The sequence below is a fragment of the Mchenga conophoros genome, linkage group LG13 (genome assembly GCF_057382185.1).
Source record: "Mchenga conophoros isolate Kocher_MC1m ecotype Shallow Benthic linkage group LG13, M_conophoros_male_GT1.1, whole genome shotgun sequence".
Classification (NCBI taxonomy): Eukaryota; Metazoa; Chordata; class Actinopteri; order Cichliformes; family Cichlidae; genus Mchenga; species Mchenga conophoros.
In genome coordinates, this window is record NC_140538.1 from 21058255 (window position 1) to 21074293 (window position 16039).

The 16039-nt window shown below is 41.1% G+C and overlaps 1 protein-coding gene across 14 annotated transcripts in view; it reads left to right on the forward strand.

The window, feature by feature from the left end:
- Positions 1-16039, forward strand: part of LOC146561237 (neurexin-1a) — a 259720-nt gene that overhangs the window by 165489 nt on the left and 78192 nt on the right. For all 14 annotated transcript variants that reach the window (XM_085297146.1, XM_085297144.1, XM_085297148.1 and 11 more), the window contains one exon: positions 6661-6842. In XM_085297146.1, coding sequence (XP_085153272.1) covers positions 6661-6842 — 182 coding nt within the window. The remainder of the gene's footprint in view (positions 1-6660; positions 6843-16039) is intronic.

Consider the following 16039-nt stretch of genomic DNA (forward strand, 5'->3'; position numbering starts at 1 on the left):
AGGACCTTGCTATTCTGCAATGGAACAATGAACAGATACCGAAATAGAGATAGGGGTTGCGGTTGGCCACAGGCATCTCGTTGCATCCAGTGTACCTCCTTTTCCAGTTCTCAGTGTCCATCTGAATTTCCTTCACTTCTGCCCGAAAGACAGACAACCTGAGGCTGTGCTGTAACTGCCCACTCCGAATAATTGGAAAAACAATTGCTCTCATTTTTTCAGACTTCCTTTTGTTCACTGCACTTGATTTTCGCCAACACAGAGAAGCTGCCAGTCAAAGGTGACAGGCAATTAATCACTTTACATGCCAAAGTTACATCAAGCACAAAGATGATACATGACAGGAGGGTCTGTTTCCTGCTTGTGTCTTTTTTTCCCTTTCTTCTTTGAGTCTTTGTCATGCAATTTAAAAAATATGTTCTAACTAAAAGATTTTTCCTGTAATTACTGTATATAGTTTTTGTAGTCTAAGAATATACTCTGACTAATTCAGCAAAGACAAAGCCCATACAGCAAAAATATATCAACAACGACACTGTTAAATTAGTCTGTAGCACCTAAAAACATCACCTAATCCGTTATACGGCAATGGCTGCATTCACACCATGAAATGCTTCTATAAAACACAAACCTTTTGTGTGAGGTAAAATTTTGGTATACTGCAAGTAGTAAAATAAGAAGAAAAAAGTGGAAAATGTTTTTGTTTGCATTGTTTGCATTTTGTTTGCAGACAAAAGGTTAAGCAAAATCTATCTTGCCTGTATCGCTTTAATATGAGGGAAATAAGCTTGACATGAGAAGGCATCTGCCATTCTTGCCTTAAAATTTCTTTGTTTTTTATGATATTTTCATTTCATTTGTGTGAAAAACCTATAGGAGATTAGAGTAAACTGTCTTTTGTCTCTGCATTTGTAGATGTCGACAGGGAAAATACTACACTAGTGGTAGATGTGGTTTGGCCACTCATCAGAGCAGAGTGTGTTCTGACAAATCTGATGTACAGTACAAAAGGGATTCACAGAAAAAAAGCTCTCTCAAGAGAAAACTCATGTCCTTGTGCAAAAGGTCCAAAATTGCCCAAAGCAAATTTATGGCACTAAATTTAATTATCATCGGAAGAGATAGTATTGGGATATTGTGCTGTTCTGGTGCTAAAAGCTTCATTGCAGAATGAAAGAAATGGTTCAATGACATTAGGTGAAGAACCAATTGAACTAGCAGGGAGCTCCAGGGATAGTGTGGCTGGGAGAAACATGCATCCACCACTATGTTTCTTTTTTTTTTCACTGTACAGCTATGCCTGGAGTGGGGAAAAAAAGCACATTTTTGCTGTCAGATTATCCTAAAAAATGACCTTACATACCTGTAGAAGAACTCGGTAAATGTATGAATAGGATCTCATCCTTACGTGCACTGTGCACATGACTTAATAAAGTAGAAATGTGACTGCAGTATCTCACACACCACTGTTGGTACGGACTCAGAAATGTGTAGGACAAGAAACCGCCGTGGTTCCTCTCCTCTAGAGCAGTTAAGTTCACAGCGTGTCACCAGAACAGCAACAGCCACAGACAAGAAAAACCTTGACAGAAATGCCACCTTGCCAACACAAAGGCCCACAATGCACCAGCAGGAGAACATAGTGCTTACATTATATGAGTATCCACAGAGACATCTTCTGGTATACATAAGCTAGGTTTTGCATTTACACCAGATGCAACAAATAATAAATAGTAGGAAGGAAATAGGTGCAAAAATACATAAATATACACACTGATAGTGGTGTAATAGGAGCAGTCACTGCTGGAGCTCAACAGACAAAGAAAAGATCGATACAGTAATTTAAAATCGACAAAAGAATAACATAAAGCCTTTACAGTGGTGTAAAAAAGCGATTACATAAACATGAAGCAAGATTTTGGATTCAAATGTAACTGAAATATAAAAAAACAAATGTTTATTTATTCAAATAATACATGATTAAAGAAATGATGCTTGGTATAAACTCAAGTAATTTTCATTTAACCAGATTCCATTAAATTTCACATTTTGCTTTGTACTTATGTAACAAAATTACATGGAAAATTTACATGTCATTAAATTAAAATGTCAGCAGGATATATATTTATATACATAAGAAAACAGTGTTGCTGTCACCAAAATCAGACAACTAAAAAATGTTACAGATTACTAACAGTAATAATAAATAATATATATAAAAATAATAAGTGTAAAGCAACAGTTCCATCAATAAATACACTTGTAACAGAATTTTGTTACTGTAAAACGTTCCAAAAGAATGGTACTCTTCTTTCATTACACAAAAGCTGATCCACATTCACTTAAATAACAGGAAGTGACTGTAGAAATGAAAAGATTGCCTTACAGAGCCTTCATAATAGCACCCACATGAAGCCAAAGAATAAATGTTAAAGGTCCTTAATACTAATGCTGTGACCAGTATATCTTTGTCCAGCTGAAGTAAACAAGTCGGGCAAATAGGAAAAAAAATATAATTGTAGTTCAGACACATAATCCGTTGACATTTAAATCACTTCTTCTGTTCACATCACAAGAGCTCTTTAATAATATTTGATACATTTTGTCTGCTGCTATAAATAAAATAATACCGTGGATAAAACAAGAATCGATTGACTGATAGATACGAGGTATTGGCATCATTATTTTGGATCATGGAGTGTGATGTGCCATTTAATTATACACTGAGTCCGTGTGAATGGTGCCCCTACTCGACTGTCTTTGCAATTCGCAGCTTTGTAATTGCTTCCAAGTTAGAACATGCAGCTGAAAAGATATTTAATTAGCTATGCTTTTGAAATGTTCTGTTCATAACCTCACAGTCTATTTACCACTTCATCTCCTCAACTACTAGACCATTTAATTGTCCTAAAAGGTAAAATAGAGTGAGAGAAAAGGAGATCAGAAGGGGGCTTGTTGTCGCACAGTTTTCCTGCACGGCGCTAAATCTTCAGGAGCATTGATCAGAGATAGGGCCTTTACCAGATCCCGATAGTGTCGGATTGGCTAAAAGTGTCCTTATAAATCGTGGTAGTGATTTCTGTGAAAACTGAAATGGTAAACCAATACACATCATTAAGCTTCTTTTAATAGCACTCCTCCCAGGAGGATGAGCACACCCAAAAAATAGATATCTATTTTTATGAATAAATGATGGAACAGATGTTAAACAAAAACAAAACAAAAAAAAACTTTCTTCCTTTGGGATTCCATGCAAGGGATGCACAAAAAAATATCAAAAATCAGAATTTCAAACAGCTACACTATATTCCAAATCTGAGGTAATCTATTTTTGCACGCCAGTCATTACGGGAATCCATCGCAGCAAACAGAGAGAAACGCTAGTGTTTGGTCCTGACAGAAAGCAGATCTATAATGTCATCTCTCCTTTTTCGTATTTCCATCACAACTATGTAATTATGATTGGATTCCTCCCTCGTTTCTCGGCAGAGGCGGTAATATGAGGCGCCTTGTGATGGCAGTGTTGGAGGTTAGAGGAAAGACAGTCTGCTGGCCTGACCTTAGCCTAACAGTGTAGTCAAACACACTGCCTGCTTTGCGTATCCACTCCTCCCACATCTGCTACACTAAGGCACACAGCCAGGATGCTTTGGTTTGCTCACACCTGTCTCTTCTTATGACACTGCATCACTTTCTGAACATACAGAGCCTATAGGACAGTTTGCTATATGCTGCTACCTCTTTACAGTGTAAATAGATGAAGACATTGCGAAGCCGCAGCCAAGAGGGCCTTAACACACACACACACACACACACAGGCCATGTTTGCTATTCTACAGTCTACTATCCCACACACCTCTTAGGCCAAATGCAGGAGAACTCCTGGGATGGTGCTACATTTTTAATGAAAGCAGAGTGTTTGATCTGCCAATGTTTATCTTCTTTGATGTTAACTGACACAGTAGAGAGCAGCCAGCTCTCAATGTAGTCCAACACGAGGACAGATTAATTCATTATCCTTTAACAGTGGAAGATTGCGGTTGAGGAGTTCATCCTGGAGGTCTGGTCGAGGATCCGTAGCAGCCTTGAGTAAGACCTCCAGAAACACCGTCTCTGCGTTTCTGCAGCGTGACCCCTCTGGGGAAAGGACTACAAATGTCAGAAAGCATGCATTAATGCTTCTGGGGATAGGTAAAACAAGAAAATCTTGATTACATTCAGTTTCACAGATCTTGTATTGTGCATAGCTTCACCTCCGTTGCACCTGTACCTTGTACTTTCATTTTTTATTTATTTCTTTTTTCATTAAACAGTGGGTGAATAGGGAATAAACTGAAACTCTTGTCAAATTAAAGAGACAACAAATGGGAAGAATATCCAGGACACCACTGTATCTAATGACTACAACAGATCCATATCAGCTCCGGTGTCCCAGGAGAGAACACAAATAACAAATATGGAGCCAGTGCATAATTACTCCCCAGCACTGGAGTTACAGAGGCACGTGTCTGCTGATTTCATGCCATTGCACAACTGTGTAGGTGTGCATTAGCCATGTTTCTTCGTGTATCTTAATCCTCAACAGTCCCCCAAGGACTTCCCAGTAGTTTTACATGCTTGTAAGGATTTAACACTGCTTCACCACATATTGGCAACCTTATTATCTGCATGTTGGTTTCGGAACCACTCAGCTGTTAGTTTTGTCGACCTTTGGTACCATGATTTGAGTGTTTCTTAGCTTAAAAGCACTTCTTTTCCCCCCTCTTTTTTTTTTTTAACAGTACCGGTAAATAAGCTCTTAGTGGGAGAAAGTGGGTGTCAGATCATATGAATAGACTGAGGGGGAATTAGATGCTTAAGGGCCCGATGAGTTCCAGCACTGACATGGTTTAAAAGCACTTAATTATAATAAGCTGGAACGTTCAGCGAGTGTTAGGTGGCTTGGGGGAAACGGAGACGGTGACAACAGTCCAGCGCGAGATACACGGAATCGAAGATTACTCTGTGACTGGGCCAACATCAGATATGCATTAGTGAAACAAGAAGAGCTTTTTCAGTGGTAGCCGCCAGACTTCATGAAAAAGAAATGCAGCCCGCCTCGCAAATACATCACACATAATGTCTTTCCCTTTGTAGAAGTCATCAAGCTTCATAACGCTTTTTCCATTAGGAGAACAAAAAATGCTTACAGTGTTATATCATTAAGTTTTACAAATGCGAGTTATGCTTTATGAAAACAATAAATCCCGCCATAGATCTCCATGTCCCAACCTCGTTGGTTAATCACATTATTGTTAATTAATGATGCAATTCTTTTTAGCTAATGGTTGACAGTGTGTATTGACTCAAACGAGGGGATGAAATTGGAAAACGGGACTTGAGAGCAGACTGATGCGCTTTAATCGCTGCACTATGAAGCAGAGCTAGGAGAAAGTAAACAATAGGATCTATAAAGAAAATGCAAAATGTATCGATGGTTTTATAACCTCGTGAACTGGTTTACAAGAAAATATCGGAATTACAGTCAGAATGATTTATTATCTATTGTTCAGGCTAAGGCTGTTTAACTCCCTGCCCCTATGAATATTAACATACTCTGCCTCGCTCGCACTCTCTCCCGGCTTCTCCTTCTCTTTCACACTTCCACATGTAAATGCTTCGCACACTAACAGAGCTCCTCGTCTAATTTTTCACTAAGATAGCAGTTTTTATGCTAATCTGACAGCTGCATTTATTTGCGGGCTTTCTCGCTGCCGTTGATTTCCCAATCACATGCCCTATTTGTTCACAATTGTGCACACGTAACCAAGTTTGTTCACAACCTTACTGTGTTTGCGTCCTGGAAAAAAAGGGGAAAAAAATGGATTATAACACTGTCTTACTCTCAAAACATGAGGATGACAGTAAGTAAACGTAAACAGAATCCCACAGAATTAGCTGAGATTGACTCATTTCGAAGCATCAGTTTGACTAGGTCACCGGCTTAACGCTGCACAGCACTTTCTCACTGAATAGCTAAGTAATTAGAAGCACTCTTCCATCTACTAGGTCATGTTTGAACCCTTTTATGCAGCCGCTAAAGACAACAAGGTAATGCAGCACGACAGGAAATGGCTGGTTTGGAGGTCACAAGAAGGGCATAATTGGACCAGCCAGTCAATAATGCTGCTATCTCCATCTGCCTTTGAGGCTGCTAATGAAGCATGAGAGATGGGGAGGTGCCCATTTGGCATGCTGGCTACCTGTGAACTGGGGACACGGCCGCACATTCTCTTGCATTCACTCGTATCTCTTCCCTCTAGAGGTGAAACGGGCAGTAGCGGTAAAACTGAGTGACTGTGCAGGATTGTGAGGAAATCAGAACCAGTACCTGCCTCCCTCGTTTTTGCTGAACGTTCTCCTACTCATGAATTGACACGAGTGTACTTCAGACGGGGCTGAGAGCCGTTCAAGAGTGATATGTTGCTCATTGCTTTGCAGAATCATCGCTCTGCACAATAAAACACTCCAGACTGACGGTGCTCTGTACACACGGCATTGATGCCGACTTTACTGTGTTAATAATGTTTGCGTGTTGACAGTCAGTGAGTCACGCCTGATAGACGGATGAAAGAAGAAACACACTATTAACATCTTTAATTCTGGTCTTATCTCTTTCAGCGGGAACAACATACATATTTGGACGAGACGGTGGACTGATCACATACACGTGGCCACCAAATGACCGTCCTAGCACGAGGGCAGACCGACTAGCCATTGGCTTCAGCACACATCTGAAGGATGCTGTCCTGGTGAGGGTGGATAGCTCCTCTGGTCTTGGAGACTTCTTGAAGCTCCACATTGTAAGTCAACAATATGTTATTTCTTTGTTTTCAGAGCAAAAGTACACATTTACAGCATTTTCACATTAATGATCACTAAGACGTCAGCACGGTGGCACGGTGGTTAGCACTGTTGCCGCACAGCAAGAAGGTCCTGAGTTCAATTCCAACATCAGGCCGGGGTCTTTCTGTGTGGAGTTTGCATGTTCTCCCCGTGTCTGCGTGGGTTCCCTCCCGGTACTCCGGCTTCCTCCCACCGTCCAAAGACATGCAACTTGTGGGGATAGGTTAATTGGATAACCCAAATTGTCACTAGGTGTGAATGTGCAAATGAATGTGAGTGCGAATGGTTGTTTGTCCCTGTGTGTTAGCCTTGCGACAGACTGGCGACCTGTCCAGGGTGTACCCCGCCTCTCGCCCTATGACAGCTGGGATAGGCTCCAGCACCCCCCGCGACCCTGAAAAGGATAAGCGGAAGTGAATGAAAAAAAAAAAAAGGATGATCACTAAGACATCAATCCATCTATCGATCCATGTTTTCTTCAGCTGGAAGTATCCCAGCTGTCACAGGGCGAAACCTAGCTTACTAAAACCTACTTTTTTTTAATTGGCTTCTTACTGAAGTGGGATCCTACATGAACACGATGACGGGCTTTTGACTGCAATCTTGTAACTGTTTCCTGGGGCCTAAATGGGGATTGGGGATTAATTGTGTTGAAGTTAAGAACCTATAAAGAAGTGTGTAGTTGTGTACAGCTAACAGTAGGTTAATGTGTGTGATAAAAAGGAGCCCACGTTTGCTCACCTCGCCTCTGAGTGTGACAGCTGCAGAAACAGAGGCAAATTAAGGGTCAGTTCTATACAGTGCATAGCTGACCTGGACATAATTCTGCTGGCTAGCACATGACCTTCCTATCACAAGCACCCACTTACTGACAGTAATGCTGATGCTGGCCAGGAGCATACAGGAACATTGCTCACACGTACACACATGTGAAAGCTACACACCAACAACCCAAAAAAACATGAAATTGGTCTTGAAGTTTGTCTCAACCCCAGCTGCCCACACACTGAGATTCACACTTACAGTAAGCAAACTGTGACATAAGCAGGCCTATCCCGAGGACATAGTGAAGCAATGATGTTGTTTTTTAGAGAGGCCCCCCCGTAGTTGCTGTGCTTGGACATGGGTTATTTTCTGTTTTGTCTGGTTTTTGTTTTGTTTGTTGTTACATTTTTCTCCCCAAGCTTTGGGGACAAATGGTTTTTAGCCCCTAGTCCAGAAGAAGCTGTCCAGTTTAAAATGATGTAAGGTGTTTAATGCAGACCGTTCATCATTAAATGCCATATAGGGACAGAAACAAGATGTTCAGAAGGACATATATTAAAATATGGTTAAGGCATAGATGTGCTCACTTGGATGTGCAAATGCTCTCCCACAGTCCTCACGTCTTCTGCTGCTTTCTGAGCACCTTTTCTCATGCAGCAGAGACATACTGTATCAGACTGGGTAAAACAGGAGAAATCTCCACTATAATTTAAACGATGAAAATATCTTTGGACCCCTAAGACATAGAAATCTACCCACTAACTTGCACATCATTTTTGCTAACTTATTTGTGTTTTTTCTGTCAAAATGTTTTACAGTTTAAATACAATGAGTGGTACTGCTATTTAGTACGGTGGAACACACCAAGAACACACCACCAAATAGAAAAATGCTGCAAAAGCATACAAAACACAACAGAATATGTGTAAACCACAAAGGAAGTGGGAAAAAAACACAAGGAAAGTGTTTTTGGAAAGAAAATAATGTGAAGAAACAGCTGTGAAAGTGACAGAAACTAAAACATGTGAAGGATCGTGCTGAAAAACGAACAAAAAGAAACGGAGGATTCATCCGTGTTGTGAGGGGAAAAAAAGATGTGTGGTGGTGTGGGTTTTAATCATACAATCCATGTGTGTGAAGGTTCTCAGTCATCCAGGTTATCGTAGTGTAAGGAGCTGCGAAACTGTGAACGACCATCTTTGAACAGAGGGCGGGGCTTACGACACCAACTGTCTGCCATCTATAATCCATTTTTAACATCCCTTCCCAGACGCCTTGACGGCCACTCACATTCTGGGCCATTTGATCTCAGTAAATCACATGATAAGGTGGGGCTAGGCTTCACAATGGGTTCACCTGAAACCTTGGCTGATTGTGACCCACACCTGTTTTCAACCCTTGGCTTGTGTGATTAGGTAGAGGATCAATAGGGGGTCCACAACCCTCTTGGGGACACTCCCACAGGGCCTAAAATCTGGGACTCTCCCCCATTTTCTCTTAGAACTAAAGAAGCTTCTCGGATGAGAGGTGAAACGTCTTCAAGTAACCTAAAGACGTCCAGATGCTTTTCTTTCCAAGCGCCTTAGACTACATATGATCATATATTACTGTATAATTCATACAAAGTGTATGTTAGCTTGTGACTTGTGACACGTTACTGTTTGACCTCTCAGAGCCACCGTAACTTGGGACCTTTAGGCTACAGGTTAAAATAATATAACACTTTGCACTCACTAGAAATCTCCAGCATGTTATAAGCCCTTAATACACGTATGCGCCAAGCTGTGCATTACAACATTCCTCTTCCTGGCACTGGAGGAAATGCACAAAGGTGCATTTTCTGCCGAAAGACAAAGGTCACATCTTGTGGAAACACAAGACGACAGCGTCAGCGTGTATGCCAGGTTTCAGATTCGCTGTGAACGAGTGATGAATGCTAGAGGTTATAGGCTTGAGCCTCACCGACAAGCGAGGTGACAGAGGGGAGTCTCACATTGTGTAACAAGACAGGAAGATCATGCAGCTTACAAAAAGATGCATGCACATCCTCCTCGTGGAAGAGTGTACCAATCCAATGACATTTTACAGGGAGAAATTGTTTATAACGCATGTTCATACAGCAGGGGCAGTGGCTTGTGAGAATCCCCTCTCCTCTCGCATCAGCAGTCACTCTGAAAGCTCATTTGTTTATTTCTGCACATTTCATTAGAAGATGAGCGTGAGAGAAAAATAGCTTTAAAGAGAGGAAGGAGGCATAAAAGCAGTAAATAACTTGTAGCGTTTACAGGTTTTTATAATTTAAACTGCAACGTGACCATAGGGTTTTGTCAAATGTTGATTACGAATAAAAAAAAAAACTACATGTTTTAACATGTCAGTTTAAACTTAAAATTAGCCAATAAATCTGCCTCTGAAAGACTTGTTGAATAGCATTGTGATATAGGTCTATTTCCTTAGTTCTGAAACGCAGCCAAATGAAAGAATAGCAGAAAATTAAATCACGGCATATTGAAAAAAGATACATCTTATGAAACAAACCATCTAGACGCTTCTGTCATCTCCTTATTAATTACAGAGGAAAGGACGTGTTTTACAGTGCTCCGTTAAACACAATGAACTGTGCAAAATTGCCACTTTGATGCTTTTCTTCACAAGAATAGCAGCACTCAGCGTGTCACCTACAAAACCCTTAACTAGTTGAACTGCACCCTTAGTGGATCAGGCTGTAAAATGAAACAATATTGCAATATATTGGCCATTCCCAACAGTATCCCTCTCGCTCCTTTCAGTTACCTCAGCTCTGAGCAGAAATGTCTTCGGAGGAGTGTATCTTCAGCTGTATGAGATGGGATTAGACCAGATTTCAGTATTTACCCCCCTCCTGCTCCATCCTCTACATCCCCCACCCTTCCTAATCTCCTGCTCCCATTTCATGATGACAGGAAACCCAGCGGGGCTTGAAGGACGCCATCTCAGCTCACGCTCGCAAGAGGGAATTTTCTGAGTAAAATGTGGAGACTATGATTTAAATGCACCTCAAAGGAGGTGTGATCCTTCCCCCGCCTCGCCTTTTCCAATGCAGATAAAGACAATGACTGTGAAGTCAGCGAACCATCAAATGTACGACAATCACTTTCCTCGGGCTTATTACTGCAGCGCACGTGGAAGAGGGACTAGATTCATAATAATGTTCTTGCCGTCTCACCAATTACGATGATACTCCACAATCCCTTTCACGTTTTCTAAGGTGAAGTGTATTCATGAGACTACAAGAACAAGTATCCCACATGGATGTAAGTCTTCTCTGTACATGATAGTGTGGCTTGGAAAAGAAGCCACGTATATAATTAATTGCGCTGTAGCTGAAAGTCAAATCCACACAATGACATTATGCAAAACAGGGAGTTACGGATGTAATGATCCTTGGTGGGTCTATTCAACGGTGTAATCCACACAGAAGAGGAATTGGAACAAAGTTTATAAGATATGGGTATGGAATACTTTTCTCTGTTAAACAGTTTACTGTGCAATGGCTGTGAAATTTCAGCACAGAATACTAAAGCGGGTGCTCATTTTACTTTTACGCTGTCAAGGAAGTGCCATTTATTTTTCTGCACAAACAAGGGGTGTTGGTGTCTGTTATTGGAAATCCATCTGTACATTTTTAGGAAACCATTTACTCTGAAGCTTTGCAGTAGCGTTTTTTTTTTTTGTTGTTGTCAATGAGCAGCGGTGACACCGACTATCAGAGGCTCTCCTCAGTCTCAGGCAGGGCCCCGAGGGGCCCACTCAGCTTGTTTTGTGCTGGCACTCAATCTCAGTGTAGGGGTTGGGGACTATTCCAAGTGCTTTCTTCTTTTCCTACTTCTAATTGCATGCATCGCTTTAAAAAAAAACAAAACAGGCAATGAAGGCACGCTGGCTAAGACGGCAACACTGTGAAGTTAATATATTCCACGGAGCAGAGAGGATGGTGGAGAAATAATGACTTCTCTAGTGGAGCATTGCTCCCTTCGGTCCTCCTTTAGCTGACTACCAGAAAGGGGGTTCTTCCTCTGATGGAAGACACCTTTAATTGCAGTTTCAACTCCTGCTCTCTACCCTATTAATCATGTAAAATGGCTTGAGAAGAGAGACTACCTTGCACACTGTCTGAGCATCTCAGCTTCGAGTGGGAAAATGTCAACTTTGATATGTTCTTTTGGAGTTCACATTACTTATAAAGTTCTGATTATTCACAATCGTGTGCTTCATTAGATGAACACTGCACTTTCACATTCGGTGCTATGAGATTGTTACCTGGGAGAGGTGCTGCAGGTCTCAGGAGAGAACCTGTGTCACGCTATTCCCCATGCTCCTATTAAAACACATGTCCAGGGAAGGGATCTTATTCTCATCCACAGTTGTGTTAAGGTCTCACACCCAGTAATTACCTCGCTATGCGCAGACATAGAACACAGCCGCATGCAATACCCCCAGGATTTCTGTGTATACAGCCTTCCTGCATTGCTTCCCCAGTCAGTGCATATCAATAATTAGCAACTGAGCAACTGATAGTTGGACCAACTGGAAATGGAGAAGAAATGAACACGCTCGTGTCAACTTGTGTGCAGGCGTGTGCGATTCCATGTCCAGCTAAAGGTTTTAAAATCATTTTCATATGTTGGATGCTTTTAGTGTTTGAACAGCCTTTACTTTAACTGTTGTTGCCATGGCAACTATTCCAATATAGTCTGCTGGACTTAGCTCCGTGGTGAAAATGTTCATTTTAAGCTGATTTAAAGTTAAATAGATTACATGATTTCAAATGTAAAACTGCAGTATACCATTTCTGTTATTTAAAATGCACAAATGCAAACATGATTCTTTGTAACTTTACATGAAATCAAGACATAATAGATGTTGCCACTAAGATTCCCCCCGTTGCTCTCCAATTCGAAGCCTCGGTGCTTCTTATTCACTAACACTAGGAAACAAGATGCATCCTCGGCTGTGAATCACACAACAGTAGATTTTCGCTCACTGGAGCACAGAGTTATTGGATGTGATGTACTATTTTACATTTTTTATTTTTAAAAATAATTTCTTTTGAAATGCTCCTCAAGGCATCAACATCACAGATGCGGTTGACAGGTCCTCCTCAAATTGGAGGAGGTGAAGTCTGGCAGACAGCTGCCTGCTACACACACCTGTGTCTGCATGCAGCTGCCAGTCAACACCGCAAACTTTAAGCCTTAAGAAAGTTTGGATGAGTTAAGAAGTAAAACAAAAAGAAAAAAGAAAAACAAGCTATGGAGACCATTTTTGATGGTTTTCCTTTTTTCCTCCCTTTTAAAGTAAAAGCAGAATGAATGAGCCTTTGAGGTCCAGATTTTACTCCCATGTCACATATAACGTCATAATCGACTTATTTTCGAATGATGCCTCAAGTGGTTACTGAAGGAACTGCATTTTCCCCGAATAAAATCTGTAAAATTACAAAAAACGTCATCCAAATACAGATGCGTTTCCCATGACATTATTCATCATTTAAATGTCATGCTCCAACAAGCAGAGGGTAGGAGAAAACACATTCATCACAAGCGATTTTGCTTCCCACGGTTTGTGCTGACACGAGTCACTCTTAATTCTACAGTTACCCCGCCTCCCTGGGACAACATCTTAAGACAGCCTTAGCTGCCAACCTGCTCCACATTAATCAGAATCAGCAAAAACCAACAGAGCGTGTAATTTGAGGATCATCAGCGCAATGCGACAGATGGCAAAAGGCCAAAGTTTTCTTTTCAGCCTGCTTGACCACCTTTTTGTTTCAAGATACATTCCATTTTATGTTGTGGAGGTTTCCCTTCATTCCCACTACTCCTATTTAAGGGATCTTGTAATAAAAGCCTGACTAGCAAGAATCACAGAATCAGCCCTCACAGCCTAACTCCTCTCCTTGCTTTCCCTTTGTGTGACCAAGTGTCAGTGAAACCAGAACTGCCATTTGCTTGTCAGTATGTTTGGCAGGTTGCAGCGCAGTCTGTGGCGAAGCTAGGCTAATGGCACTGTAATAGTGAATTAACTGCTGACCGTAATGAGGAGATAGCACTGAAAGGAATGAAATGAATCATTTACTGCTGATTCACTCTCCCCAACATGAATGGGGAGGAGACGGCAGTAAGAAAGGGCAATGCCTAATAACCCAGGCGCTGCATATATTTAGCATGCAGATTTTGAGCCTTAATTGTTAAAGTGGCGATGAGCAGTGTTATTAGTATGGTAATACGCTGGTAAATATGGCATTGATTTTATGTTGGCTGTGACCGATTGTAGCAAAAGGATGTAGGCGAGAGCGAATGGCCCCCTATCTCTTTTAGTCATAGACGGGACATCCACTCTTCTCGGATGATGTACCTGACCTCAAAGAATCAAATCTCATCATCTCCATATTGAGAAGAGACAGCGCTAGAATTGCCATTACTCATCTTTCAATTCCAATCATTTCTCAATTTGTTCAAGCTCTTTGCCACTACAAAGCCAAGTGGTCCATGAAGAGGAATGAATGTATGTGTGTGTGTGTGTGTGTGTGTGTGTGTGTGTGTGTGTGTGTGTGTGTGTGTGTGTGTGTGTGTGTGTGTGTGAGAGAGAGAGACAGAGAGCGAGCGAGGGGAAGATCTGTGTGTATGTGTATTTGAGAGGGCAGGACAATAATGTGTCTTCACTTTTATTAGTGTAACAAATCACAGCGAGCACAGCTTGTCATCCTCAAAGCTGTACATCAATATGTTCTAGGCTTGCCTCATACAGAACAATATTGCCATGGCTAACATGGGGTAAATTTGATTTCATCGTCAATGTTACACTGTTAGGCATGTTCGCTTTTTGGGGAGTTACAAGGTTAGAAGTGTCAACATTGTGTTTGTTTTTATCTGTGTGAAACATTTTTTGATTGGCTCAGCTATTCTCCAAAGTTCTCGCTGAGCACATTTGTGCAGAGCGCTCAGGCTGCTTAGCCTCAAACGTTGCTCAGATTTTAAGATTCTTGCTTAGTTTAAAAAGAATTTAAAAAGAAACTAAAAGGCAGACCTCAGTATGCTAAAGCATGAGGTTTTGTGTGTGTGTTTTGTTTCTTTTTTGGAGTGCCACAGCATGGAGTCACCATAGTTGTTGACTTCTGACACAGCTGCCCCGAGCCTCGGGGTGAGATAAAAATAGCCTTCTCTTTCTTGCTCCATTACAGTGAGCTGTAGCTCAGCGTCCGCAAACTATCACATGTAGAGCTTATTTTTATAGGAAGTACATTGTTATTCTTTGAATGTTGATTGCCTCGTTACAACAAGTAAATCATCGAATATAATCTGAACAGTAACAGATGATGAAGCATAAATAGGGATAGTGTGAATAAATCTAAATAACTGTAGCACTGCATTAGTGTCTTCTAGTTTTTCCCCCCCTTTTTGACAAGCAGTGTAAAACTCTCTGAGGAATGACTGAACATGGAGTGAGAATAGCTGTTTTCTGTTGTCATTACACTTAGTAGTGGCTGTATGATTTCATTGTTATAAAGTCAAGGGAAATGTATTTCTAGAAGCATATGCAAGCATGTTTGTATGCGCTTTTAGAGATGTTGCCACACTTGCGCTGCACGCCCTTTAAGTCCACTTATGTTAACCGAGGTTGAAGCACAAGTAAGGCAATTTGGACCGGGCCAAGTCTAAAATTACTTATACAATTACTTACACATATCCCTGGCAAAGACAAATCTTCTCTGCTAATTATTCTGTAATTGTTGTCGGTGCCCTGTTGTTGATGGCTTCCATGGTGCTTTGTGTGGGGCTGCATGGAATATTTAACAGATAGCTCGCCTTGTTCCGGTCAACTTAATTACCTTTTTTTTTTCACTGCGGCACTGTTCTTCTCGCCAGCCTGTTGTGCTTTCACACACATAAATATAATACACATATAAGCATGCTGTTTTTAATTATGTGCTGCTGTGGAAACATTTTGCAGCATGGCACTGTAGGCAGAGCGGCGTGTGCTATTAGTGGTTTAGCTCAGATAACTGTAGCCTTGAATTATTGTATTCCCCTTTCCATTTCATATATATATCATTTTGTTTGAATATCTTGTATGTGCCAGGAACACGAAAATTATCCTCCTTTGTTACAGTTTGCTTTCACCAGCAAGCCGCACAGGCTCATAAAACATTTAGAGTGACTGAGCAGCAGGAAGCTATAGATTGAAACAGATCTTTTGGACATATGGAAATCAGCATAAATGAAACCAAACTTGACTGGGGTTAGTGTGGTGGGGGAACCGTATCCGCTCTTAAAATGTCTCAGACTTCTGAGGGAGCAACCACATAGTCAGCAGAAACACTCATCTTCCTCTTGTCCCCGGTTTTCAT